At 42.1% G+C, this 26,262-nt stretch overlaps 1 protein-coding gene and 1 long non-coding RNA gene across 4 annotated transcripts in view; one reads left to right on the top strand and one right to left on the bottom strand.

The window, feature by feature from the left end:
• The window catches only part of LOC146755782 (uncharacterized), a 68,576-nt gene that overhangs the window by 41,899 nt on the left and 415 nt on the right, over positions 1-26,262 (bottom strand). Inside the window, exons 1-4 of one of the 3 annotated variants that reach the window (XR_014937907.1) lie at positions 24,583-26,245; positions 24,164-24,249; positions 23,449-23,558; positions 23,020-23,143 (exon numbers count right to left, since the gene is read on the bottom strand). This is a non-coding gene — a long non-coding RNA (uncharacterized LOC146755782). Of the gene's footprint in view, positions 1-22,268; positions 23,144-23,448; positions 23,559-24,163; positions 24,250-24,582; positions 26,246-26,262 lie in introns of those variants that run through there. The other 2 variants (XR_014937908.1, XR_014937909.1) reach the window with 2 other exon arrangements.
• LOC146755783 (uncharacterized) lies at positions 14,346-15,468 on the top strand. The gene has a single exon (XM_085525289.1). It carries the CDS (start codon positions 14,611-14,613, stop codon positions 15,466-15,468), a length of 858 nt encoding a protein of 285 aa, XP_085381415.1. The 5' UTR covers positions 14,346-14,610.

The following is a 26,262-nucleotide window of genomic DNA, read 5'->3' as shown; positions in this document are numbered from 1 at the left end:
ACTACTATATCTGACTTTAGAGACCTCAACTCTACTGAGACATCTTGTCTAGTACATGGTGCATTTAATGCATAATAGCAGTATATAATGCACTCAAGCTCACTAACCAAGGGACCATGTAAAATCCACTCTCCTCCACCCTTAGCTAACAACTATTCAGTAAGGATAGAGTAATTCTTAAATCTGCATTCTCCTCCAACTTTGTCATGGCCGTAGTTGATGCCACTGTCTCCTTGGAATTCACAGCTCAAAAATTTCTCTTTAAGACTGGTGCCCTTTCTCTCTCTTCTGAAGAAATGAGACAAGTAGGTTTGATTATTTGTTTTTAAATCGCTGCCAAGTGGTACAACTTTTCAGATGACCTTCTTGGAACAGGACCAATATGGGAAGTTGGTTCAGAGCCTTGCCAGGGTAGTCTGCTCCTAGACAGGTGAGGGAGAGCAACGAATGAGTTGAATTCCAAAGAAATATTCCATTTACCTATATTTGTCCCCAGAAGCTCTGTTCTTGTTCTGACACTGTTAGAAACAAACAATAATACAGCCACAGAAGCCTGCTGGCATAAACACATCAGATGGAGAGCAGAATCAAGCCCACTGAATCTTTTATTGCAGTCACTGAGATGATACAGCTACATGGCAGTGCTATAGCTATCAGCTGCAACAAAGCTACCTGGAACACAGTCATTTTTCATAAAACATTCTCTATCCAAACAGTGGAAGAAAATAGGAACAAAGAACCATTTCTTCCAGATCAGCAGAACTTCGCTTCTACCAGGTCTGAACCACAGTGCAAGTCTGCTTTCACAGACACAAAGGTTAGTCCACAAAATACTAGTCCAGTTTCTAAGGCAGAGACAAAGCTTGCAGTGGTGATAGAGTGTTTAACTTGGGTTTCCAGTATGGTAGCACCACAAAGGTCCAAAGGCTTTTGGCCCTGAAGACCTTTTACTCCATTTTGAGTATAACATACAGAAATCCTTCCTTTAGACTTAACACCAAAACTTTGGAGAGCTCCAAATAGTTCGGGGAATAACAAAACCCAGCAAAGAAAAGTCAGGCCAATTACAAGCATGCCTTGCTCACTGTAGATTCAACCAAGTGCTTGGATCAGATCAAGAAAAAGCAGAACGATACACTTTTCCCCGATACTTCTGTCTGCTCATTCCCTCTGCCCTGGAGCAGTCAATTACGCATTAAGAGAGCACAGCAAAGACACCACTCTCAGCTCTAACTGCTTTTGCAAGGCCACATCTTCTGTCTCAGAAATCCCAGGCCACAGTCTGCTAATTGCTAACAGGCTGAAGAGAGCTTTGCAACCCCTTAATGATAATAACCCTGACAAGCCAAAGAACAAGGCCGACAGTGAAAGGAAAGAGACCTAAGTGTCACTCGTTTCCTTGCAGAGGCATTGCCAAGGAGAAAGTGTTTAAGAATTTGCAAATGCAACTGAGCAGTACAGCTTGCAGAGGTGTTGGAGAGTGTTCACAGTCAGCCTAAGGCATGGTGGCAGCACCCAGGCAGGCATGGAGGACATGGGGACAGCACCACTGTGCTACGTGGGGCTCTTACACCTCATCCTGAGATTGCTCTAAGGGTCAGCACCACTCATTCCTGCCTTATCCCTGTTTCTGACCACATTTTGCTTTGGTTGTGATGGCTTTGGGATCCTTTGACTGACTTCCAATTGTTTTTCGGCCACTCCATATCTGACATTTTGACTCCTCAGATGTTTGATTTTGGCTTGTATGTTCTGCAATGCCCTATTCCTACATCCACCCTCACTGTGCTTTCCTGTGTTTCTTTGAGTCCTAATCAGGAGGCTGTCTGAACTGATAAATGCCCCCCAAGGCATGGTCCCAGCTGCAGGAATACAGTTCTGCAACCTTTTACTTTTATGTTTCAGCTGCATCCTATTCTGTCTCAACTCAATTTATAAGCCAGTGTTCATGGAACACCTGTGGAATTTCTGAAGTGCATTTACATGTGATTGTTGGCTTGTACTTCAGGCAACAGAAGCAAATAAAAACTGAAATTCATTGCAATGACCTAGAGGTACAGGAAAGCAGACCTTGAGTCTTAATCACTTGAACACGCCATGAATGACTTAACAAATTAATATTAAAAACTGTAGGAAATACAAATCCTTCTCAAAATAATGTTCTAAAGAGCAGAGAGTGGTAAAGAAGAGTATTTATGCTTCTGTTCTACACAATTAATATTATTTACTACTTCAAAAGAAAATTACTGACAAAGCTGGCTACAACATAAACATAATCTAAATTTGTTGTCAGCTAATAGAGGCCATGTGCGCCATCACCTGGATGTGAGAAAATGATCAATTTTCCTGTTACTTCTGACTACAATGTCTCAGCAAGATACAGAAAATAAGAAGTTTTCCTGCCTTGTCCTTCTCCTTCAGAGCATTTTCATTAAGTTCATATTCACATTGTTTAAAAACAGAGCAAACTCACGCTGGTCATGCTGGAACCACTTGACCACTCTAGTGTTTTACTGGAGCCTATTCTCCCTCTGCATTGGAGACTTCTGAGCTATAGGGAAGCTGGAAGATGATTCAAAACACTGAACAAAAACAGATGGTTGAGAATGGTGTGCTAGAATAACTCCCAAACACAAACACATAGGAGAAAAGTCATGTTAGGTTTAAAAAGAGAGAATACTAACCAGGTCCCAGAAAAGTCTGAAAAGCTGTATTATGTTTTTAAGTATAAGAAACAATAATTCACCAAACTTTCCAGACATAATTTGATGATGCTTCTGTCTCAGGTGCAGAGAGAAGAAGAATTTGTTTAAAGTGTGCCAAATAATTCACCATGATATTAAGTTATGCCATCTGGAAATGGGATATAGAACTCAGATTTCTCTCAAGATCAGATTTAGAGAAAGCATCTCATACTTTGATAGGCCATTTAAAAGCAAACATCTTACAGCCGACCCCAGATGCTTTCTCTATTTGTATCAAGTGCTTATTAAAGCTCCTCATCATAAGTAGGTTTTTGTTTTCCAGTCTTTTTATTTCCAAGGGCAAACACAGATGGTGCACAGCAGCATAATGCAGGAAGGACTCAGGCTGAGAATGAGCAGCAGTGTGGCAGAGGGCTGTCCCACGTGGGGTGAAGCTCAGGCCTTGCAAGCAGGAAGATTTCTGGTCATGCAGCATTTGCTAATAAGCAAATGTCCTGTAAGCACAGTCTCGTGGCTTCAAGGTACTGCAGTTTTTCCTCAGAGTCCAATAAAGACCCATCAGGGATAAGCAGCATCAAAGAAAATTCTAGTTAAATAAGAGTGAAAAATGTGGATCAGAACTGAAACTGGGGCCCATAAAGGGTATGGAATACTCATCCTTGGAGATTTTTAAAACTTGATTAGACAAGAATTCCAGTAACCTGGTTTAGCTTTGAAGCGTACCCTCCTTTGAGCAAGGCATTGGACCAGAGGACCCAAAGGTCCCTTCCAACCTGAATTATTCAATACAGCTAAACGGCACTAGCTGTACTGATGCAGAGCATTGGGAAAAGACAGGCAGGTAAGATTTGCAAAATCTGTCAGCCTCAAGATATCAAACTTACACTTGCAGGGCAAAGCAACAATGGAAGTAAGTTTCATCATCCTTCCCCACCAACAGCAGTATCACAGGTATCCCACTGATCCTTCTCCCCAGCCTCTGACTCATCCATAGCATGCTCTTTATGGCAGGGCTGAAGTAAGAAAATCCATTTCCCTATACCTTTTCTCTGCTCTTTCCTCCAGTACCTCCCCAGCAAAATTTTCACATTCCCACTGCGTTCACCTGAGCTCCGAATGCCTAACAAGAAATGCAAAAGCATCTAGCAATCATAATAGGTGTTAAAATCCTGCACGTTGTTTTTACCTGGTGTAACAAGCAACCATGAGGCATTATGCAACTGACCCAATTTGAGGCATTTAACATACCAAGGCTTAGCAAAGAGTGCCTGCTACAATCTACAGATTCTGTTCCCAATGAAAATCAGTAACCCTGTTACTGGAGGCAGAGCCAGACCCTACACGTCAGTGCCGCCTATCCATATTTCTAAATAAGTTGTGCAGGAAACATATTAGTTTCTAATCTTGGTGCTTCAGTGCCTAAATGAGCCTCATCACCATAGCAACAGATGGCTTCACAATCTTTAATGCCTTTATTTTACAAGTCCTCTGAGAAACAGAGGAGGACAGCTGTCCCCATTTCACAACTGTGTAACTGCCAGGCAAAGAGGCAAAGTAATTTGCCCCAAATCCTGCAGGAAATGTATGGAGAGCAGGATGTCAGGGCATCAGGTTTCCCAGCCTTCCTACACATGCTCCAACCTACCCCATCCTTACTGCTAAAAGTACTTCCTACATCTATGGATACAGGAGCATGGCCTTTAAAAAAATGGCTTTTCTATTTGAAAGCTTGGGTCTCCTAAAAGGCTGGCCTGTCTCTGCAGGGAGATGACCTACAGAGGAGGTCCAAAGGGCAGTGGAAAATGGACTTGGCCAATTCATTAAGCCGGAAAGCAGTGATGCCATGTGTAAATCTCACAAGTTTCATAGCGTTTTAAGAGGCTGCTAAGGGTTCTAATTCTGTAATTCCTTTCTGTTGTATTTGGCAAGCATCTGGCTTTTACTCTGTCCACAGTGTGCACTCCAGGGAACAACACATTAAGGAAGCCAGCAAAACCAATACTTGTCCAGTTGTTCTGGATGTGTCAGATCACAGCAGATTTTCCCAGGCAGGCGCAAACTATGCAGAAAGCCATATCTCCCCTTCCAATGTCATCTGAACTTGTATTTTGTTTTAATTCAGTCTATTCTCCTTCCCAGGCATAAAACTTAAATTTCCAAATTTGGGATATTCTGATCATGTCCTTCTATGTTGAGCTGTTTCAGCACAATTCATTGCCCAATCAAGATAGGTTTCTAAACCCATTTTACGTTGTTCTGTTTCCTCTCAAAGTTCAGACATTCTCTTGATTCTCTTATTTATAATGGCTTATAGGTAAAACAAATTTAACTCATGCAATTTGTACCTCTATTTTATGAGGGGAAAAAAAAAAAAAGAAGAAGAAGAAGAAAAAAAGAAGTAAGACAAGGTTCATTTATCAATATAATCTTTTTCGTTTACAATTAGCATCAGAGTTGTATACAAAACATCTCAGCCCTAAAATGCCTCTACTTATCACAGCAGTCTACACTGTTTATATTTATGAGGCAATTTGCACAAATGCCTTCAGATTGATGCGGCATTTATATTTATTTAATTTTTCTACTTCTGGTATTTTGTGTTCCTCTTCCCTTTATATTGCCTTTTTGAGAAACCTGCTTCATTCATCTCTCAGGAAGAACTGCTTTAAGAGAGGCAGATGGGAGCACCTATAAAGTGAAATATCGAAACTGTCTCTACATGACATAAGCGTCCTCCTGGTACTGCTGAATATTACAGCTTTTAAAAGTCATGTTTTACTTTGGAAATAGAAGCAATTACTTTTAATTGTAGTTCTCAGCATGAAAAACTTGGAAAAGGGATGTTTTTCTCCTCTTCAAGTCAGATCCTTATATTAAAAACAGAAACACTTCAGCACACACTGAGAAACAGGCCATAGTTACCCTAGGAATATACAGCAGCAGCACCGTTAAGCATGACTGCATTAAAAAGATATGTTAAGTGTGAAGTTGCCTTAGGTTTATCTTGGCTGTCTTAACTCTGATGAGATTAGAGTTGCAGAAGCAAATGCAAACTGCCTGTCCCTGTTTTACTACAATAAACTTGGAGCTTCTTTAAACTACCAAAACATGTCAGTGCTTCACTGTATTGCCCTGTTCTGAATGTTATAACTTGGTTCTTCAGTTATGGAGAAGGAGTTGAAAACCACGACAGATGCTTTAAACTAAAGATGGATTGCAGAGCTACACCACTCAAGACAACTGATGCTAGGAACAGAGTTCAGCTCAGGCTACGCAACTGACCTCTTCAGTTCAAATATGCTGTGATGAAGTCTATCAAGCAGTCTGCTACCAAAAAAAAAAAAGTCAAGGCAGCACAGAGGACAACAGGAGGATGCTGTGGCAAAAATAGACATAGAAACCAAAGGATTCATGTCTATGGTGTGGAACAGTTAAACAAATGGACTTCTTGATGGATGTCCCAGCAATGGGGATTAGTGTTGCTTTTGTAACACTAAACTGAAGGTTTAGTTCAAAGGTTGAACGTCCACATGCTCATATACAGAAAGTGTAAAAATGACCTGTCTCCCTTCATAGGGGTGGAAATTAAACAGCATTAACTAGTAACTACTTACTGTGGCATCACACACCATCGAAGAGAGAAAATAGAAGTACTTTAAAACATATGAGGCGCATAACAATTTGATGAACAGGCAAATTCAGCAGCCTTTGCCTGAAGTTGAACAAAACAGGTTTCACGTGTCAGTTTGCATTTATGGTTACTAACAACAGCTATTGGCAAGGATTAGGTCACCAAAAGTAATTTAGATGATAGAGCACGGCTGGAGTGGCATACTCCCAATCCATTTTCATTCCGTGTATTAAAACAAACTTCCCTTAGATTTCTACTTGCATTTCTCTGAAACAGTCTCACTAGAAGATAGCACAATTGAATTAACAACTGCTTATATCAAATGCATTTTTCTTGCATGTTCTACCTGCCCAGAGGTATGTCTGAAAGTGGACCAGAGTTTAATGGAGATGAATTTAAAGAGCACCTAGAGACAAGCAACTACTAGTCACCATTATCCTTCATTTAAATAGGTATTGGAAAACAGTATCAAAATAAATTGCTTATTTGAAAGACCTTGGAATCAGTTTCCTATCCGTATTCCGTACTATTTAATTAAGGAACAATACCATTAAAGTGTGGGTTGTCACCCTCCGACACTGTGTTCAACAGAAAATTGAAAACCAGAATGCCTGCCTACGCTGTTGAAACCCAGTGTCAAACACATTAGAGATTTGCTGATTTATAAAGCAACAGACAGAGAAAAACAAAAAATAATACAATTAGAAGCCTTAGAAACTATCCTATTTCATGAAAATAGTTCTGTGTATCTCAATAAAGAGAAACAATGGTTGTAAAAAGAGATAGTGTCTCAAGAGGTTGCCCTCATTTATATGAGATTGTCATCACAGACGCATTTTTTGAAGGAGTAGACAACTTATTCTCACAAACACACAAAGAAAGGATATACGTGGCACTCAGTCTGCCCTCTTGCCTGAATGGGACTGGGAGAAAACAGCTGGTGCAGACTGAGACTATGAACATGGAACAGCCAAAACAGATGCATCTGTCAATTCCTGACAGTCTAAATGCTATTGAGAATATCTCAGATGTTGGAAGGAGCAGTGCAGAGCATCTCAAACATAAGTCAAGCACTTTGAGCAGAGCTGCCTACTAAGTTGAGCATAGTGGCTTTGGTTAGAAGGTGACAATGAGCAGCACACTGAAGGTCACCTCTCGATACACTTTCTCAAAAGAGACACATCTCAAAAGATTTACATGTATGGTTGGTGTTAGGAACAACGGAAATTTAGAGCTGGTACAGTAGAAAAGCCTGTTCAGGTAAAGGTTCAGATGCTGTACTCCCTAGTATTAATTCAGAATCTCTGTTTTATTCTGTGGCCTAAATTCACACTCATACTGATGAAAGCAGTAGAAAACTTCTTGATTTACTTATTTTTCAATCTTGCTCCTCACAACAAAAAGCAAACTTAGCAGCTTCTGACCAAAGCAAATTGGAGGTTCTGCAGTTAATATTGCCTTCACATTAGTGCACATACATAAAATGCCCCTTGCTCTTCCCACTGCACATGCAGTCACATTTTGCAGTCTATTCAGCAGGTGATGCAGTAACAACTGAACACTGATAAAACCTTGACACTAGCTTACCAAGAAGGCTTGGGCGCAAAGCTAAGCAGCAGCACGTATCCTTACTTTCAGCAGATGGACAGAACTACTTCCAGAGAGCTCCCTGGGGAGCCCTTGGCCAAGAAAAGCTGCAGATTTCTAAATGGGCTTTACCAGTTACTCTGCTCTTGCTGTCACAAAGGTCCTTCTCTCAGTTGCTTTCCTCTTTAAGCCAGCAGTAAGGCACCTCAGCAAACATCCAACCACATGAGATGGCAAAAATTCTGCAAACATCTATGAAGATTACAGGCATGTCATGGGGAGGTGCTACAGAGGAGAAACTTCTTCACTAGTTTAGTTGGTTGGGATGAAGTAGGTAATGAAGTAGATAATACTCATAACAAGCTTTCCTGGTACTCTGCAGGCATAGACATAACTGACTTCAGAGATGAGCTGAAAATAGTGACATAACTGAGCATACTTCCAGTATAAGTGCTACAAATATTTCAGCTTTATTACATCTGCTGCTTAGCAATCGGGGAGGTAAAAATCCATGCTTCTTTGGCTTCAGAGTGACTTCACATGCTGAACTGCCTTCAGTTCTAGTTAGTAGATAGCAAATTTTGCTTTATGTTAATAAAATAAACAGAGTTTAAAGACAAGTAAGACACATGAAGTAAAGGAACTCATCTATAAGGGAGAATTAAGAGTCTCCATAACCTGTCCAAACCACTGGATGACACACTTTTGCTTCATCTGCACTTCCATGCCAGAAACCACTTTGTTAGTCTGCCCTTCTGCTTCTATCTGTCACACAGCAACAAAATGCAATGGAATATTGGTGGGAATTTTCATTCTCTACTGCCGTACCACCACCATCTGCCTCTAATGTTGTAGGCCAACAAAGTAGGAAGCATTATTTTTGAAGCAGACCTCATATTTCACCAATGTGGATGAATTATCATTATTTTGTTCAAAATTAATTTTAGGTGGAATATATGCAGCAAAATAAGAAACCTTTTCCTCTGATGAGAACCTTCCTGCGAACTCCAGAAGCATGAAGCTCAGACTGAGCTTCCCTGTGTCGATGGATCAGCACGAGTTCCATACAGAGCAATTTCATACACTGCTGCATCAGATCTCTTAGAAACAGTACACTTGATATCTTAAGTATTTCTTGATAGTGATTCGTATTAGGCAGTAGAACATCCTCCTGAGAAAAGATAAGGCAGCCTTATTGTTGAGAGCATATCAAACCAGGAGAGCACAATACTAGAAACCATAGTCCAGAGAATAAAACCTGTAACGGCCTTGTTGATGACTGAATAAGGCTTTTCCATCTTTAATATCTCCAGCGATGCACAAGCCCTTAGGAAAGCAAAACGGATTCATATCTAACAAGTCACAATATTAAATTCATATTTTGGAGGAAAGAAAAAAAAAAAAAAAAGGGAATTCTTCTTGCTATCCTAAAGATAAAACGAGGTCTATCTAACTACTAGCACTACTGTGGGACTTTAGGACTAAATTTTAAACAATCTGCCATTCTAATATAAAATATGAACAAAACTACTGAATGCTAATTTTTTCTGAACTAATACTTGACATATTTCTCCTTCCTTTATTCACATTTTTCTTCTCCTTCTTTTCCACTGTAAGTGGACTCACATAAATACTGTTCCATTACCTAAATTCCCAGTCCAAATTACAGCAGTTATTCCTCTAAGGAATTGCTGAGTTCTGAATAATAAGATCTTAGTGAGCTTTCAGCAAGAAACCAGAGAACAAGGTGCTCCTCTAAAGCAATATCAGAATTGATTTCTTTACATTTGTCAGAAACAACTGGAAAGAAAATGTATTAAGTACAGCACTGTCAGCCACAATCGACTGAAAGCCTGAAAGACTGGGGGAAAGAAATTGCTAATCCAGGACCCTCAGAGTCTTCTTGACGCCTACTTTTCACAGAAGATCCAGCTGTTCTAGAATTCAAGCTGACCAAAGCTTTCAGAAAGAAGACTGCGAAAAACTGTGGCCAACCCAATATTCAGAAATATGGAACAAACAGATGCCAAGAACCCAATCTGCCCTTTTCAGAAAACATGCCAAATATCGTTCTCTACTTTCCTGTATTCCCTCCTATATAAACTTGCTTTTTTTATTTTTATTTTTTTTTAAGAAGGATAAAGAAATGGTTATATAAAAGCACACAGAAAATGGCTTAATTTAAAGAAAAGCTGTGCTCTAAAAGACCAGGAATACTTCACTTATGCTTGTAGAAAAGCATCATAAGCTACTCAAGTAACTCCCAGACCATTTAATTTCAGTAAAAATCACCTGAAGGAAAAACCTGTGAATGAATATCATGATTCCTAGCAGAAACAGCTGGCTTTACACCAGAGCTAAGCCCTCCATCTCCATCCACTACATAGAGTGAAGCAAGACCAAGGAATGCAGATCATGCCCAGAAAACAACCTCAAAATACAAGCGTGAAATAACCACAGCCTATGCCATTTCCTCCCCTTACTTCAATCTTTTACCAACTTCTGATAAATTAAATTAATTTTAAAAAGCAAGAGAAGTTAAAGCATCGGAATGAACATACTGAGTTGATCTCTCTCTTCCCAGACGTACTGGTTGCTACCAATTTCCCGTGAACTTATCTATGTTAGCCAAATAGGCACCTGAATAGCAACAGGTTCTCCTTATGCCACAGCAAAATGAGAGTGCAGAGTGCATAAAACTGTTATTAAATGGAGCCAGAATCTGTCAAACAGTCCTTAGATAAGTGACTCAAGAGGAAAAATGATTTAGGACAAAGGCTATGACTTTCTTGTTACTGTTGTTCCAAAACACTTTCCTTGTGGGTATTAACAGTTCAACGTGAGTTCCTCCTGTTTCAATCCTTAGCTGTTTTTTTCTTCCTTTTGAAGTTTTGCCCAATCACTTATAATAATAATGAATAATTTACTAAAAGAAAATCAAAGAAAACATAAGTCTGTCTTAATATTGGCATGTCAAATGATGTTTAACAGTTGCTTAGCACCACGGATTTCAGTAGAGCATTTCCTCATCCTCATTAGTGTAAGTCAGAGAAGCAGCAGCAACACAATGAAACATTTGCAGAATTTTCTATGTGGCTTACTTCATCTAAGAGGAACAGCACTTCACTATAATAGGAATGATTATATGTGGATTTAGCTCAATTAAGCATCACCTTGGTAATGCTCTCTCTTTTGTTATCCAAACATCCTTGTGTATGTTTATCAGGACGACTGAAGTTTGCCCAGGAAGCGAAATTAAATTTCTAGCTTTATAGTTAAAGGAGCCAAGTTTAAAGAAACATTTCAAACACGTACTGGCTGTGTTCCCTGACAAGTCCCTTCCACCTTTTTTCTGAACCTTACCCACGAAATTAAATATATTAGGTTGCATGATCAGAGAAAGAGTGGCTGGTCATGCATTCCCACTGAGCATACAAGGTACCTATAGAAACTAAGAAAGACTTCTCCCAGGCAGCTGCACAGATAAACTCATTTTTCAGAGTTGTTCTGGACTCTATGCTTCTGTAAAAGATAATACACATTTCCAGATAAAAATCTCATTTCCCATCTGTGTTGCATCCAATGCATCATGACAAACATCTTGAATAAAAAGAAATCTAAGGGACTCCTAGAAATAAAGTATAAACTCAAAGGGCATTTGATGGAAACTTCAAGAACAACTTGTGAGTGGTTTTTTCATGTTTTGTATTTGCACCTACGTGGCATATTAACTTGGTACCAGCCTGCACATGCAGACCCCAGAAAATTATGCATGAATGCTCTGTGTCCTATCATTTATAGAGAGCAAGTTCCAAACACACTGCCTACTTTTTTCCTTGTCAAATGGCATACACAAGAGGCAATGTTTACCATATTTATAACACAATGTTCAGGTTTGTAAGGCTTAAATCCTACCTGTGGCAGCAAAATTATTCTGTGCTCAAGTTACTCATGTCCCCTCGTTAACTCTTTACTACAATTGGTGCCTCATGGCAGACAAGCAAAAATCTAAATTCCTGCATTAAGGTGTCATAAATCACAGTGTGGCAGACTCAGATTACACCAGGATTCATGCAGGCTTTTAAAAAATTGCATAGTCAGAATGAGCAAGCTAACTGCTGGGAAGTTAAAAACCATGGCATCTCTGTGCGGCAGCTTTTCCTCTTCTGGTCTGTGTCCGGACAGCTTCTTATAGCTGATCACACATTCATGTGTTCAAAACTAATAGTGACAAAAGCAAAAAGATAAACAAAGAGACATAGCAAGTTCTCTTAAAGCATTCTGAATTCATAAAAAATTAAGGTGATAAACAAGAAGTACAAAGATCATGCTCCTTTAAAATAAGAAGGCTCATCACGAAAGAAAACTCAAACAACAGTCACCTCACAACAGAAATATCCTGGTTTTCAATGTTTCTTTGACTATTCAAGCGCTCCAACAGCCAATAAGATCAAAACACTATGTATTTTTAGTAAGGTACCCAAATTTGACGTATTTCATAACAAAAACTCTCAGAGAGCTTTCTTGTTCTTCTATGTCAGCTACTGCATTTGCATCAGTTTAAGGGCAAAGTTCTTCTAGTTCAGAAGAGAGCAAGCAGTGCGTCATAGAATGGCTCAGGTTGGAAAGGACCTTAAAGAAAATCCAGTTCTAATTCTCCTTAATATTCTTAATATTTTTTTCCCCACTGAAAAGGACCGTGCTTAGTAGAAAAAGGTTTAGATACCAGTCCCATGAGGTCCTTCGACAGTGCTAGTACTTATTTTTCTCCTTCACAAGGTCATTTAAATTTCAAACATTAATTTACGTGGTCCTTCATGTCAAAAGAAAACAAACTTGTTGTCACTCAGTCCATAGGTTTCAGATTACTTCTCAATGAAACATCTTCTTAGACATTTTATATACATTCACCCAAAATGGTACATGAAAAGAGGTAGATGTTCCTATCTTCAAGGAGCTTAATTCATCTTGCATTTTATACAGGAATTAAATAAAAAATACCCAAAAAGAAGCATAGAACTTTCATATGACACGGGAGGAAGAAGGCCCAAAATGAAATTATACTCCAAATAGAACAGAAATACAAGCAAGCACTAGCGAGGGGACAGTTCATCTTTTTGCAGTAGAATTTTCATCTTCAGCCAGGAATTGCTGCCCCTGAGCCTTCAAAGCTAGCTGAAAGAGAGAAGCCTCAAAACCACTTGCTGGGAGACAGCATCAATTCAGCCACAACTCAAATAGGACAGTCCTTATGCAAGTCACAAGGCAAGTCTGACACTCAGTAGCACTTTGAAAGCAGTAACAAAACATCCATTCACTTATGTGGGTGCCATTTTCTACATAGTGCCAGTACAGCATTCAATTGGGCGATATTCTGTGACAGTAGATATGCTCTCCATACAAGTGAAGGTGTAAGAATCATAAAGTACCTTTGTCTGGAGATCAGCTAGAGCTGAACTGTTGTTGGTAATGCACTACATTTTCTCCACTGAGTGCTAATAACTTGATGTATGTGCATTTGACTTCTGTTTTGTATCTCTTCCAAAACAGAAAAACAAGACACTGGATGTAAGAAGTAACTTTTTTACTCAAAGATAAATCTACTCCAAGATGGCTTATGAAAATGGCTAAAGCACAGTGTTATGTACAGGAATAAAATTTATTCACTTACTAATAAAAACTTCACTTTACTAAAAAACAGAAAAAAAAAATATATTTTTAATCTTGCATAATAAAAAACCATGTAACTTTCCTTTACACCAGCAGCATATGTCCAACTAAATACTTGGACAGAAAATTGTTTCTTACTTTACCTTCTTCAAACTACTTGATAAAAAAATCTTAAAACAGATTCCATACACTGGCAGTGAAAATTCATTAACAAAGGTTTCCCTCAGCATCTAAATCAGAGTGATCTTGGGTAACACAAAATCATAGATTCATAAAGGCCGAAAAAGATCTCCAAGATCACCAACTTCAAGAGACAGAGGGAAGCAGGAAATTTTATTGAATAATAAAACGTGCAGCACGTGAGGCCAGCGCATAGTGATGACCAAGCAGTGGATGACGGCATCGCTGTGGGACGGGTGGTGATGTCCCCCAGTGAAGGCGAGGCCCAGCAACACGGCCAAGCCCTGGTCTGTGACATCTCCGTGCGATGGATTGTGACTGCTTGGCCCACGCTGCTCCAATGCGGGCGCAGCAGCCCAGCCCAGCAGTTCGTGCCTGGCCTCCAACCGAGCGAGTGTGCGAGGACTGGAGTGTGGACAGGGCGAGTTTTGGAGCTGGAACGTGATCTGGGTGTTGCTTGCGCAGCACTCAGCCGCCGTCCCAGAGCCTCTTGAGCTGTACCCCGACCCTGCTGGTTGCAGGCGTCTGGGACATCTAGGAGAGGAGCGTGCAGCAGCGCAGGTGGGCAGCGTGGCAATGCCTGACGCCAGAAGCTGGGGGTGCTTCTTGAGGGCCCCTCCCCAGGCCGGCCTATGCCCGTGGGGACATGGCCCCCGCAGTGGCAGGAGGGGAACAGGGACCGGGAGGGTTTGCTGATGAGAGACTGGGACAGTGAGTGACCGCGGCCTCTCTCTGTCTTTTGCAGTTGGTGACACCGTCTTTCTGCCTGCTGCAGCACCTGTGAGGGGAGCAGCTTCCCGACCTCAGCTCTCCCCAGCCCACCGAACAGCCCGGGCCATGGATGCGACATCCGACTGGACCTGCCCCATCTGTGGGCAAGTACGGGAGGATGTGGCTTACGTGACCCCCTGCCAGCACCAGCTGTGCTACGGCTGTGCCGTCTGGTGGGCACAGAAGAAACCGAGTTGTGCCGTATGCGGGCACAAAGTCGCCACCATCCGATACTCGGTGAGGTCGGACGAGGATTACCTGGAGTGTGCTGTCCCGCAGCCCGCAGCGCACTCAGATGACGGCCTGCAGGACGAGCAGGGGCCTGCAGAGCCGGTGCTCATCCCAGCTGAGCACAACTTCCCAGCCGAGGTCTGGGCTGCCTTCTTCCAGCAACATCCGGAAGACCTCGGACCCCTGCTCCAATGGCTGCAGGAAGAGATCCAGCAGGTGTCCAGCGACGACTGGTGGGAAGTCTACGTGGCACAGTGCACCACCGTGAACTTCCTGTGCCAGCACGGGCTGGACCAGGAGGCCTTGGTGCAGGCGCTGCAGATGACCACCAGTGGTGACGTGGTGCCCTTCGTCAGAAGGCTCATCGGCACCGCTGCAGCCCTGTACGGCCCCACCATCCGCCACCAGCTGGACCACCAGGACACCCGTGCTGCTGGAGGGAGGGAGGACAGTCCTGCAGCCAGCACCATCACCAGCACCTCCCATCAGGAGCCTCCTGCCTCGGGCCCAGGCCGCTCCACCAGCACCGCAGGGCCCAGCACGGAGCCAGGGCAGGCGGCCACAGCGGGTCCCTCTTCCCAGGGCAGGGACCGCTCGTCTGGGGGGCCCCGGCGCCCCCCGAAGAGGAAGGCCCGCAGCAGCCCCCAGGACTCTGCGCCGCCCTGCAAGAGGCGGCCCCGGCGGCGGCGCTAGGACGGCTCCGGCGGGCTGGGAGCCCAACATCTGCCTCTCAGCCTGCTGCTTATTTATTATAATACCTAATAAACATCACTTAAAACTTAGAACAAAAAGTCTCTGTGTTATTGACAAGACTGCTGGCGTTGCTGTTCCTACCCATGCTGCCCATGCTGCTTTCTCCATATTTCAGTCCTGATAGAGGGCGTTAAATTTCATCTTTGTTGCCATGACCATAAATCAGTACTCATGATATTACTAATAAAAGAGACAAAGACCCTAATAAGCAGAAGATGGGCCAATTATGATTGCATGTGATTACACTGTGTGATGACATCACAAAATCAGACCCCATCCCAAACCATCCCACTGTGAGTAATGCAGGAACTCATCAGAGGAAGGAAAACACACGGAACACTAAAGAATCAAACTCCAATCCAATAGCAGCACATAGCCTTGAGTGATACCCTTGATTTTTGAAACATTTAAGTTACATCATGATCTTTTTTTACTTGAATCCCCCGATTTTTTTAAAATGGAGAACAGCTTCATATGTGATACCTCAATTTGCTTTAAAAAAAACTCCAAATAGCACGAGGCTCCTGTGGCTGTTCAAGGGAACACAGGAAAAATGAGAATTAATCTCGTATTATTCAATGAAGTGAAACACCGTAGCAAGCACACCTGTAATAGACTTTCTGCCCAGTTCAGCAGCCCAACCAGCTTCAACAGGGATGAGGTGCCAACCATGGCAGAAGAGCTGCATCTATTCCACCTTCATTGTGGATCACGCATCATCTGGTGAGGAACTGGCAGAGCCTACGGCAGGGCCCTGTGGCATCAGCCCATCTGGGGGGACCCAATGAGCCTCCAAGAGGAAGGCCAGTAACTACTAGGTTCTGCCATCACCAAGGAAGACTCCACCCCGCCAGCAGCAGCAATACAACAGTGGTGGAGCTGGCAAGACTGGGGCTGTGTGGCAGCTGGGACACAAATCAGCTCCCATGGACTCCTGTCATTGCTGTCCACTTCCACCATGGAAATCAAGCAGAAACAGAGATGCAGAATCGTGTTGGTGCTGCCAACAGCATAGTGGTCATTGCCTCCCTACCCCAAATGCTTTCTCCCCTTTTTCCTGCTGCTGTGCCACTGTTACATTTCAGGCAGGATCCCCGTGGGTCTCAGTGAAGGGAAGAGCAAATTTCTGCAACTGAGGAGAAAAATCACCAGGCTCTTTCATAGATGGTGCCAACCATCTGGACAGTAAGTCAGAGTTCTGCTGGACACTAGGCAGAACCAGCAGGGAGCCCTGGCCACGAAGGTGAATGGTGTCCTGGGCTACATGAGGGCTAGTGCTGCCAGCAAGTGAAAGGTGGTGATCCTGCCCCTCTGCTCAGCTCCCAAATGCTGCACCTAGAGTTAGGCAGCCTAGCACATGATGGGATAAAGATGCCAAGTTCTGTGATGTCTCTTTGTGGATCTAGTTCAGCTTTACAGAAAGAAAAGGCCACAAGCATAAAAACGAATCAAGTTGGCCTAATTTTATTATGAACTTGCATCAAGAGTGGGAGCAAGACAAGAAAAAGCCACCAAGAAAATGTAAGGAAATAGATTCTGGTAAAATACACTTTTCTTTTTGATATCTGCAACATATGCATGTAGTGCAGAGCCAACAAAATCCATGAAATTCAGTAATGGCTGCATACATGACCATGCATATGTTGATGTACAAAATAAATAAGAAATCCTAGTTCAATTCTGCATCTGATGACGGTACTCATATTAGCAAACAACTCTCTGGATACCGAAAATTGATTATTTCCTTCCTCACATAGCCACCTTGGATATCTGAAAAACATTACCACATCCCACCCTGTCACCTTCCCTCTATGCTGAGAAATTGCTTCATTCAGGTGTGTCTTTCCCACTTTGATTATTCTCTTCTGTGAGCTCTCTATAGTTTGTTCACATCTTTCTTTAGCGTGATATCCAAAACTGAGTAAACCACACCAGGTGAAGAGTTTGGCAGTATCTCAGGTACTCAGCAAAGCAATTACTTCCCATTTCTGCATCCTAGAATTATCTTCTTTTGTTTGTTTGCTTTGTGTGGGGAGGTGACTTTACAAGCTTCCCCTTCCTATTGGTCTGTTTTCCAAAATGCTTATCAGTCTTATCAGTTTGCATAGATCAGCATCTGCAAAGTGCACAGCTGTAAAGAGTATTTTTCCTACTTTCTCTTGAAACTTTGAGACATTTACTTTAACTGTACAGCTACATGATCTTTCAATGTATTCTCATGCACATTTCTCCCTTTCATTCTCAACATGCAATATGTGGATTACTTTATTATTTCACAGATTTCAGCTGACCAATACCACTTGCAGTAAAAGAATCTCCTTACATGTACATACATAGATACTTATACCTATGTACACACCACATATATGACGCATACAAGTTTTCACATTTATGTATACACGCACTTAGATATTGTGAATGCAACCCTATTCCATACCTTGTATTTGCTTATTATATTATTGCATTGCTGACAGCTCAAATGCAATATTCTTTCCAAAAATTCGCTCGCAATGGCAATTACACAAGACATTATTTGGAGTCCTGAAGGAGGAAAGGAATAGAGTTAAATACGCTTGAGAAATACATCCATGAAAATAATCAAGCCTGGATTTTTCCATGACAGAAGGCATGCTTAACACAAGGAAGAGTGCAGAGGCTGACATAAATTCGCCCCTAAAGGCCACTTTAAACTCCTTGCTCACTTTCAGACTAGGACTCCTGTGGAAGTTACGTTTCCTCTGGGCTCAGTGATGGCCCTCTGCACGAAGGGAAGTTCAGCCACCTAGGATGACCCCTGTACAACTGCAATCACACCATGCTGTAGAAGCAGCCCAAAGGAGAAAGTCCAAGATATGCATCAGTGGGATTGCTGGGAAAGCAGACCTAACTTAATGTCACTTTGTATAATAATGAAAATAAAAGGTCTTTCTTATACGTGGTAGCAAAAAGAGAATACAAAAGGGTCCTGTACACTTCAGACACTCATCAGCAGCATGGGGTAAGTGGTTCGGGGCTGCTCTTCCTGGTTTAGAACTGAGGCTCCCTCTCCAGGCATATTTACAGCCAGAGAGAAGAGCTGTAAAGAAACCACCAAATCACTTCTGTTTTGACAAAAATAAACTACCAGAAACTTTCAAACAGCTTTGTTGTATCTTTTCCTTCAATTGCTGCATGCGTCAACAGGAAGACTTATCTCCTCAACTGGGTATTGGATTAAGCTCATATAAGCAGAAATAAAAGAGGAAATCATAATCATGTGAGGCCTAAAATACTTGGCCTCCTGGTCTCTGGAAAGACAGGTCCCATTTATCAACAGGAGGCAGTTTTATAACCCGGAACAAACTTAGGTCAGTGGTAATATTTGTAGGCATGTACCCACACAGCAATAAAAAGGTTAAAATACTTCAGTGGTGCGGCTATAAGAACTCCAACAATTTTTATTTCCCTGGCCTTTCCTTAGAAAGATTCTGGGAGATGTACCCCCTGGAGTATAAATTAAGGAATAAAATCTCTAAGCTTGTACAAGCACTCTCTGGATATTATTGGTACAAGATAGAAGAGGAAACAAGTAATGTTCAAGAGTAAAAACAATGCTGTGGTTAATCAAACTGGGGTGGGGAGGGGAAGAATCCTTCTTGTCTTCAGTATAACTGTGGCATTTACTTTTATTTTAATGTGAAATATGTCTTCCCCACAACAGACTTAGGATTGACAATTATAAGAGGAAAAAGAATGTTTTAACACTTTATATTCTTATAAATCAGTGTTTGTCTGTGATGTTAAACCCCTCCTGCCTTATGAATCACCAGCCTTACAGGTAGAGCAGAGCATTCCAGAAGAACCCCAGACTCATCTTAAATTGGACCATAAACCCATTCATGCATCAACTGTATGGAAAATGTCCTCACATAAAGCAAATGAATGGAATAACACTCATTCAGCCATCACAAAGAGGAACTTGATGCATTTAAAATGACAAGCTAACAGAGCCATCAGCAGCCAAAACTAAGAAGCTTAGTTTCTACAAAGTTTTGATCCAAAGCAAAGCTCTGCACTCTGTGTGCATTTCCCAAGGATTTTTGCTTTGTGGGAGCACGCACAAGACCCATCTTCTTCAATGAGACACCTCTGCTCAAGAAACTAATGTGAACTCATTCTTTTTTATTATTCTACCTCTCCATCAATTAATTGGGTCAGGAGGTAGTTAGGAGGGAGAGAGGAAGAAAAAGACATAGCAGCAAGTGCAGCACAAGCGCACGGTTTTCATTTAGTTTTCAGTGGTCTTCTACAGGAAAAAGAAGAATTGTAATCACTGTCCTTACTTAGCAAACCACAGAAAACTGAGGAACCATGGTCTGAGCTAACATTATACATTCAGTTCACCAGGTTCACTTAGGAAGACCAGAAAAAGTCTCCTGTACGCTGAAAATAGTAAACAGCTGAGCCCACACGATTACTTTCCCTCTTTCTTGCCTTTCTATGCCTTTCATATCATTCACGGAATATCATTTCCATTCCTGCACAACCAGCTGAGCTTTGTGCAGCATCAGCAGCAGCTCAAGCAGACAGAGGAAAATCAGCCTTGTTAACAGCACAGGACCAAGGCAAATCTTGGTTTTCATTTGCTCATAAAACACCTGAGATTCACTCTGCAAAGAGAGGTGGAAATCTCAGGGAGCAAACTGTGGGGTCCTATCACCAGGGGAAAATGTATCCTTTTACAATTCATAGGATCTGAACAGATGTCCAGTAAATTAACTTACTAATGTTGTTGGACCCATAGCTGGTTCTTTCACCTCCCTGCAGTCCTACTTTTGCCGTGCCTCTGTGTTTGCCTGGGTAAGGCACTTTGCTTTCCATCTGCAAAGCATCAGTCCCATGCAGTCCCTGCCAGGCTGAAGCCCTTGCTGTTGTTTCTCGCCACATGAAAAGAGTGGCTGGATCCAGAAGACAGAAAATGGAGCAAAAACACCTGCGTGTGCTGTGTGCCAAACCAAACTGCAACAGAACTTCATTAAAAGTTTTCAGCCTGAAAGGTAACTCCCATTTTACCACAGTGTCAAGAAACATTTTTTCAGTAGGACCACAGTCACAGTACCAGGCACATGGCTCAGTGAAACAACAAAATCCCATTGGATTTTGCTGCTTCCCTTGCTTTTTCATTTTTTTAACCACTTTTATGTTCAATGTGTCTACTCTAAAGGGCAGAGATTTGAAACAGTTGGTTCTATGTCCTACTTATTAGAGTCCTTTAAGTTACACAGTATGCACAGTGAGCTTAATGATAGGAAATGAAATTTTTCCAAAGAGCAGTAGATGTTAAAAATGAAAATGTGATGTTTAATTTGCAAATGGACTAAAAATGTGAATTATTAACGGAAGAAGTAACTCAACTTATAGTGGTCTCAAAGATAATGGCTCTATTATTTTTTAAAACCGATATACTATTAGTCCTGCATCGGCTAATAAATAAAAATAAGCAGTAAGACCAGCAAAACCACTAACAACCTCCCATTACAGGAAGGAATGCTGCAAAAATAAGATGCATAGGCAAGGATGATTAATACCAGCGTAAGGGAGCATGCACTTTGTGTAGACCTCCACGTTTAGAAGAAACTCTGAACAGTATGGACACCTGTGATATTCTCACCCCAGACAATTAATCAGACCAATGTACTTCAAGAGAAAAATTGACCAGATGTGAAGGGGTCTGGAGCACCAGCCAAAACTGAGAGATTCTACGTACCCAGCAACAGTGTTTGTGCTCACTGGGTCATTCTTGCCAAAAGTTGGAGTGCAAAAGAGCTTCTAATACTAGCAAATAAAAGTTGGTTCACCATAGAGTAAAAAAATATATATATAACAATGACTGGGGAATCTTTGTTGAAGCTGAACAACCTGGCCTCCTTCCCTGTGTTCCACAGGAAAAAGATTGTTTGTTATCAGAATGCCTTTATAAGAAGAGTCATAAATTCATTACAACCATGCAAGAAAAATCTCTATCACATCACTGTCTGTAAGCTAATTGTACAAGACTCCATTCATGTTAAACACAAGGAAGACAAACCAAGAAAACACTGAAATAGCTTCAAAAAAGAAACAGAAACCCAGTCGCGCCGCTATGCAGTAGAAATTCCTTCAAATCTGATAAGGTACTAAAATCTCTGATAAAAACAGTAATGGCCAGAAGGGTGACAGAATTTCTGATGCACCTCATCCACTGTCACAGTGCACTGAGACATGAGCAAACTACAACCCTGCTCAGTTTAAGACGCTTGGGAAGCAGATCACAGGATAAAAATCCAAGTACATAACGTCTTTTTGTTACTGTTGTCAATCAGACTGCATCTTTTAAAAAGTACATGTAGCTGGTCACAGAACAATTATATCCAATTTTATTAAAATAAAGAGAAAATGCTCCTCAGAATAACACTATCTATAAGCTCTTCAAAAAGTAGTAACATAATTCAAGGAAATACGACTTTTACTATCTTCCCTTCAGAGAAAACCAATGTAGATGTTACTGCTTACTTTGTCCTCGATAAGGAAAACTATGAAAGCACAGAATCATTAAATGCCTTGTGTTAGAAGGGACATCAAGGATCACCAACTTCCAACGCCCCACTGCAGGCAGGGTTGCCAGCCACTAGATGCTGGTAAACGCTTCAGCATCACCGAATAGGTTTCACACATAAAATTCTTTCCAAAAATTTCCCAGAATTTCCAAGGGGAAAGCACTGGAAGTGTCTGCACCAATACTGGCAGAGTTTGATTTCAGTAAATTAAAATGTTTCTCCTCCCTGTGTGCTCACACTCTAATAAAACACATATGGAAAATAGTGAAAATATTCAGCAGCAGCGAAAGGGAAAAGCAGCAGCGAAAGGGAAAAGCAGCAGCGAAAGGGAAAAGCAAGACTAAAAGGGAAAAGCGGCAGTGAAAGGGAAAAGTAGCACAGAAAAGCAGCAGTGAAAGGGAAAAGGAACAAGAAAATGCAGCCCTGAAAGGGAGAAGGAGCCCTGAATGGGAGAAGCAGAACTGATAAAGAAAAGCAGCCCTGAAAGGGAAAAGCAGCCGCGAAAGGGAAAAGGAGACCTGAAAGGGAAAGGAACAGCATAAAGCAACACTGATAGGGAAAAGAAGTACAAAAAGGGCAAAGCACTGAAAGAGAAAAGGAGCCCTGAAAGGGAAAGCATCAAAGCAAGGGAAAAGAAGCGCGGAAAGGTAAAAGGAACAAGCACAGGGAGCAGGCAGGTAGGCACAGCAAAGCAGCAAGCAAAGCCCAATCTTTCAGAGGGGGCCTGCTAACAGGAAGCCCAGCTATTGCCCTCCCAAAGAAACTCCACCATTTTGACAGCCAAAACAGAAACTACGGTTTCGGTTCTCATGACTCTTCCCTGCGCTCCCAAATAAATGGTTTCGTGACATCCTCTACCACACTGCAACTGCTCAGAATAATCAAAATTATATCATTCATGACATAAGAAACTCACTTTTGCCTGGTGGCAACGACAGTCCATTCCCATCCTGTCCCTCCATGTAATGAACATTGCATTTGGCCTTCTAACAGCCTCCTGGATGAATCCACCAAGAGCAAGGAAGCACCCTGCCCTTACTCTGAAGAGAGAAAGAAAGCAAGGTTCATGGAAACAGGCACACAAGGCTCGCAACAAGACACGGTGCTCCAGATCATGACAGAGATAGGACTACCACAGTGCCCGAACATGATTTACCACTAAAGGAAACATCTGGGGGCACTTCACAACTTCAGCACAAGCTGTAATGGCTCAGCATATTTAGCTTTCTTATCGTTCAGCTGGAGAACGAGATACTCCGAAGTATCAGTCAGCAAGCACTCGGATGATCCTGCCCTCTGGTTTTTATGATGACAGACATCATTACTGCCACCTCTGACACCTTACCAGGAGATGCTTCCATTTATTAGCCTGGTCTTGATTCCTTCCATCAGCAGCTGCTCCTAAACTGACCTCCATTCATACAGTGATACCATCAAATTCCAGCACGAGCTGACCTGCAAGACAGAGAAGAGAAAGCAGGATGGCAACAAACACTGACATAGCACAATCTAATATTCTTGAACAGCCGCAAATGAGACAAAACAGGAGATAAGTGCATCTGCAGCAACACCCCAGTTCATAAAGAAATGCAACTCCAGCCTGGCCTCAGCAGCCCTTATATATTTCTTACACATTTGATTAAGCCAACTGCAATTTGAACCAGAAGAATTCACAGTCTCTTGCAAATGTCACCGTAAAGCAGAATAGGACACAGCAAAAGAAAAAAAAAAAAAAAGAAAAAAAAAAAAAAAAAGAAATATAAAGAAAAAAGCAAGCCAAAAACCAGGGAATCAAAGTTTAAAAAACCACAGAAAACAAATAGAAAAAAAACACATACTATCTGTAACAGCAGAAAGACTAGCACAGTGTGAATATACTACAAAGGTAAGGAAAGAATGGCTCACCCACCACTGAGGATGGAAGTGCACAGAACAAACTCCACAGAGGAGAAACCATCAAAAACAATTCCACCCAGGGGCAGTCAGCCTTCAAAAATGAGCTGTAAGAGAGGTGCAGCCAGGCTCCATCCCTTCCAGTCACTCAGCTGCATTGCCCTCACCTGCACTAACCAGGGCTGACCAGGTCCCTTCCCTAGGTGATAATCAGTGGCTCAGACTGTGATTCAACAGTTCTCATACAGCGTATCTAAAGAAAAATAACAAAGCATAGATGAAAAACACAACAACAAATAAACCATGAAGGATTTTAGGAAATAACACAGAATTAAAAAATAATAATAATAATAATAAAAGCAAAGAAAAAATAATAAACCAAACAAAAGAAAAAAACTAAGACAAGGAAAAACAGAAAAAAACTTATAAAAAAAACAAAAAACAAAATACAAAAAACAAAAAACAAAAAAAAAAAACCACGACATAGAAAACACCAAATAGGAAAGAAAACCATAGAGCTGCAAAGGAAAAAAAATAACACAGCAAAGCAAAGCACAGATGATAAAAAACAACAAGGAAAACACACCTCCCTGACATGACATCTTGCCTCCTGAGCAGGTCACAGTGTCCCTCACTCAAATGTAGAGCAGGGAGGAAGCTGAGACCCCATGTGTTCCTTGCTGCACACTCCCATCTAAAAGGTCCATATGCTCCTTGGGAAGCACAATGCCACCTGGGGAAAAGAGAAAGCAGGAACAGGACATGCAGGCGGCTATCACCCAGCAGAAGGCCAGATCCTTCCGTCTGTTATCCGCTCCTCTTTTTAGTCCTAATAGGGCCCCGAGGATACAGAAATAGCAGTGCTTAGCAGAAGGACTCGGAGAAGGACCGGTAGAAACTGTCAGGAGGACAACTGGCATCGTGTGGACACAAACAGGCTGTTGGTGCAAGGAAGGAAACGGCACCTGAGCATTTCACCAAACAGGTTCCCTCCTTTCTGTCTTCCTGCAAAGATACAAGGATAAAAACCTCATTTCCTCTGAGCAACAATTGGAAACAAGACCAGAAAATTATTCATTCAAAGGCACTTCTAGGAGATGTATAACAGAGTCCTTCCCAGTTACACGAGCTTACGCTGTGGCCTTTGGAGAAACAAGCTGCCTTTGTGGTCCTGAGGGTTCCTTTTTGTCATCTGTTGAGCACAGCAAGAGAGCTTTTCTTGTACAAATCTATGCCCTGTGTACCTTTCTCCATCCCAAAACCTAGAGTTGCGGTGCAGACACTGGATGCTGACCAGAGCAGTAAAAGAACAGAAGAGGGGAAAAGCAGATACAGGTAAGACACCTAAAGGAAAGGAAAAGAGCAGAAGAGAAGGAAGGATACGGTTAAGAACAAAGGACAGAAGATGGAAAGTGCTATAGAGGATTGGACTGGACATGAGCAGATCAGAGCTACACCAAGGTGTGGCTTCTCCCTGTGTCCCTGTCCACCACTGGCAACATCCCCCAATGACAGGGATGATGCTGCTCCAGCAGCTGATGGGGTTGTGGTCTGGGGTTACGTTCTATGCAGAGCCTCCACAACCTGCTACAGACCTCCAGTTCCCTGACACTTCTTTTTTTTCCAGGTGTTCCCCATGCCCTGCATACTGGTAATTAGTGTGGGCAATTACTGTGTGGGAATTGGGGGAGGGAAATTCAGGGGTGGGATAGTGAGGAGGAATTGGAGGGGGCTGGGAAATTGTTTGGGTGGGATTGTAGAGATCAGATATGACTGCTAGGATGGGGAATATTTGGTTGGAAATACTGTCATTTCTATTACTCATTGCTTTGTGTGATAAGTTATTAAATGCTTTATGTTCCCTCTGCTACATCTCTGCTTGCAGTCATTTGTGCAGTGACAAAGGTCCTCAGCTCTACATGCCCACCTCCAAGGTAGGATGGAGCACCACAGATGGCAGTGTTCCACAGCTGCCACCAGCAGCCCCAGCTCGTCCCTCCACACCTGAGGTGTGAGTGGCTGTGAGAGGAATGAATGTCTCTGTGGAAGTGCAGCTCATTCCTCCCCTCTGATGGGGGCAGAAGGCATCTGCATTTCCCTCATGGCTCTTATTTCCTGTGTTACTGTGGGAAATGAGCTCAGCCACTGTGCCTCCCTACTATGGCAAGCTCTGCAGCTCTGCCACTGTCTTTATACTCAGCTGCTCCTGTGTGTAATGCTCCACACTTGGACCCTGCAGAGCCCAAAGGCCTCCTTGGTTGCTGTT

The sequence above is a fragment of the Coturnix japonica genome, chromosome 30 (genome assembly GCF_054131305.1).
Source record: "Coturnix japonica strain WE chromosome 30, WE-NBRP24, whole genome shotgun sequence".
Taxonomy (NCBI): Eukaryota; Metazoa; Chordata; class Aves; order Galliformes; family Phasianidae; genus Coturnix; species Coturnix japonica.
The sequence above is the reverse complement of the archived record's forward strand: the minus strand, read 5'-3'. Positions and strand labels throughout refer to the sequence as shown.